The sequence below is a fragment of the Carlito syrichta genome, unplaced genomic scaffold, assembly GCF_000164805.1.
Source record: "Carlito syrichta isolate Samal-C Ts95f unplaced genomic scaffold, Tarsius_syrichta-2.0.1 Scaffold287323, whole genome shotgun sequence".
NCBI classification, from domain to species: Eukaryota; Metazoa; Chordata; class Mammalia; order Primates; family Tarsiidae; genus Carlito; species Carlito syrichta.
Window position 1 is genome coordinate 51,632 of NW_007231419.1, and position 3,271 is coordinate 54,902.

At 38.4% G+C, this 3,271-nt stretch overlaps 1 protein-coding gene across 1 annotated transcript; it reads left to right on the top strand.

Annotated features, from left to right (window-relative positions):
- The first annotated feature begins 202 nt into the window (after positions 1-202).
- Positions 203-1,957, top strand: LOC103254680 (hemoglobin subunit epsilon). The gene is made up of 3 exons (XM_008052697.2): positions 203-541; positions 665-887; positions 1,708-1,957. The coding sequence occupies exons 1-3, from the start codon at positions 450-452 to the stop codon at positions 1,834-1,836; spliced, it is 444 nt and encodes a 147-aa protein (XP_008050888.1). The 5' UTR covers positions 203-449; the 3' UTR covers positions 1,837-1,957.
- Positions 1,958-3,271: the final 1,314 nt, after the last annotated feature.

A 3,271-nucleotide genomic window follows, 5' to 3' on the forward strand; every position in this document is an offset into this window, starting at 1 on the left:
AGCTTTAACACAAATACATAAGAAAACTGTTTTGACCAACACCATTTTTCCTAACTTGGGCTTAGCTCTTTTCTGTGGGACTTTTTTGGAAAAGGGAAATAGGAGAGACTGATGTCATTTTGAAAGATGACGTGGAGTGAGAAGAGGGTGAAAAAAGTGAATGAACGAATACTTGTGTTATGGATAGAAGAAAAGCTCACAGAAGAAGGGTCTCAGGATCCAACACACATTATCACAAATGTTATGATCATCGTCACTGCTGACCCTCTCCTGACCAGGCTCCACCCCTGAGGGACATAGCTCAGCCTTGACCAATGACTTCTAAGTACCACAGAGAACAAGGGGTGAGAATGTCATCAGTGACGAATAAAAGGCCACACAGAGAAGCAGCAGCACATACCTGCTTCTGACACAGCTGTGATCACTAGCAAGTTGCCAGACCTGACATCATGGTGCATCTTACTGCTGAAGAAAAGTCTTCCGTTACTAGCCTGTGGGGCAAGATGAATGTGGATGAAGCTGGAGGTGAAGCTTTGGGCAGGTAAGCATCGGTTCTCAATACATGAGAATGAAGGGTAAATATGATGCTGGCAAGTTGACCCAGATAATCCTTAAGATTTTTGAGTATCTTTAATTTTTTGTCTGCTATGGTGTCATCTTACAGGCTCCTCGTTGTTTATCCCTGGACCCAGAGATTTTTTGACAACTTTGGAAACCTGTCCTCTTCCTCTGCCATTATGGGAAACCCCAAGGTCAAGGCCCATGGCAAGAAGGTGCTGACCTCCTTTGGGGATGCTATTAAAAATATGGACAACCTGAAGGGTGCGTTTGCTAAACTGAGTGAGCTGCACTGTGACAAGCTGCACGTGGATCCTGAAAACTTCAGGGTGAGTACAGGAGAGGCTCATATGCTCTTTTTGGATTTTTACTTTGACATTAATTGAAGCTGACACTATGATTGAAAAGATCAGTGAAGATCTCAGAAATCATGGGTATAGCTTGGTGTTAGAACAACAGACTTCCAGTGGGCATAACCAAGACCAACTTTAATTCAGAACTAGTAACAGTAAAGGGATACTAGCAGCCAGAATTTTCTTAAAACTTTTAGCAAGTTATGTCAACTAGATGTGTTTTTCCTGGATAATAATATTATAGAATCGAAGACTTTTGCAAGAAGAAATATGATTTGACTTTTGATTAGAGGAAAGCCTGTCTCAAAGAAGGAGAAATGTCTTTTATATGTGGGTCTTAATAGTTGATGATTATCAAAATAAAATTTTGGGGGGAAATATAAAATATTTGGGGTAAAAATTAAAAGATATTTTCTCAAAGAAATATAAGACAAATTCTTTAAAATATGCTAAATTTCCTGTCAGTATTCTGACATTGGTTAAAGATTTTAACTCTCACCAAGAACCCTTGTAGCACTGAAATTCTATGTTTATGGATATTAAACAATTGTTTAAAGAGAAAGAGAGAAAAGGAGGCAATTGGCAATGGTGAAATGAGGAGAAAGGTTGAGGATTTTTGTAGGAAGAATATTGCATGTAGGGCTCATAAAAATGAAATTGAACCTAAGCTTATTTGAATGTATTGTATAGCAACAAAACTTGAAGCAGTTTGAGGTCAGAGTCGCCAAGGATTGTAGGTATAACGCCATCTTTTTCTGCATCATGCCTATATTTCATCTTTTCTTTCACCTAATAGCTCCTGGGTAACGTGTTGGTCATTATTCTGGCTACTCATTTTGGCAAGGACTTCACCCCTGAAGTACAGGTTGCCTGGCAGAAGCTGGTGTCTGGAGTTGCCATTGCACTGGCTCACAAGTACCACTGAGACTTCTTTCCAGACGACTAGTGTTCCTGTGTTCTCAACACCCTCTTTCTGCACATGGGCACTGGGCTGGGACTTGCGAGCTAAGCTTCTGTTTAATAAAGTATATTCCAATCAGTAATCAGGACTGCAATTTTATCTTCCTCATTTTTTACTCTTGTGTCAAAGAAAAAAGTGTTTCATGGACTGAGGGATAGAGAAAGACATAAAAGGAAGAAATAAGAGCTTCTTTAAGAGGTGGATGGGGACTCTTCAAAGGAAAATGGATGTTATGGGAGGATTCTGGAGGATCAGAAGGATTCCATAAGAGCGAGTGATTTTTATAATGGTGGAAAAATAGTTAAATGGGCAGGGACTTGTGGGCATTGTGACAAAAACTTACTGCACAAGGGAAGGAAGGGGGTGGTATGTGGTACCTGAGAAAGCTTATATATGGTACATGACAAATTTTGTTAAAAAAGAAAAACAACTTTGCAGATATCCAAGATCTCATCTAGGATTATTATTTTAATTAGTTATAGTTTTACATTTTGAACAGGTAGCTTGTCATATGTTTTTTGAGATTGATTTGGAGATGAGAGGATACGTTGAGTAATGACTAAGAACTTAACAAAAAAAGTAACCATGAATCAACAATAAACTGCTCCTTCCAGAAAGATTTTATTAATTGGAAGCCAAGGCTAAGCCACATGAAATCACTGTGCTCTATCTTCTGATAGAATGTGATATATACTAAAATAAAGCTTGAGTTAGGACATAAGTGGAAACTTTTTTGGGTGAAGGTTATAATGAATATTTTATAGAGAAGATAAAATACTAATAAAACCTTACAGTCTAAAACAAGCAAATGGTGACCAGTGACTCATGTGAAACTGGCTCTCTGGAAGTAGAAAGCAAGACATATGTAGACAACTAGAGAAGAACAGAGAATGCAGGGACCTGACTATAAAAATACAAGCTTTTACTATGCTATTGGCAATAGTAATCAATAAATATTTTTAGGGTGTTAAGTGACCCAGGGAATAGATTTACAAGAAAAGTAACCTACTAATGCCTACAGAATGGATTCACATTTGCAGGCTAGATATGAATATTGATACAAGGAAACACATATAATGGTTTAAACCCAAGAGGAGCAATGAGCTTTTTGAAGCATGAAGGATGGGAAAAGGTGGAATGATGAATATATGGTATCTGACTGAGGTGGGTGAGAAGGAAGAAGAAGGCATTTGATAATTGAAAGTTCCCAGCATGAGTCACAATAACAGGAGGAAGTCATTCACTGACCTGGGAACCCTGATGTAGAAGTGAGATTAACTGAATTAGTTTTCATGGAGCGCTAGGATGCTCAGGGAGTCTTGATCTTCAAGTCCTAAGTCTTTCATATCAGGACTTGAGACCTTTAAATTTTCTATGTAACAGGGCCATATCCTGGCAA

Excerpts from the sequence above, each read along its gene's own strand:
- LOC103254680 (XM_008052697.2), top strand. The coding sequence starts at position 450 with ATGGTGCATCTTACTGCTGAAGAAAAGTCTTCCGTTACTAGCCTGTGG. Across the intron at positions 542-664 it reads GGAGGTGAAGCTTTGGGCAG|GCTCCTCGTTGTTTATCCCT; the intron begins GTAAGCATCGGT and ends GTCATCTTACAG. Across the intron at positions 888-1,707 it reads TGGATCCTGAAAACTTCAGG|CTCCTGGGTAACGTGTTGGT; the intron begins GTGAGTACAGGA and ends TTCACCTAATAG.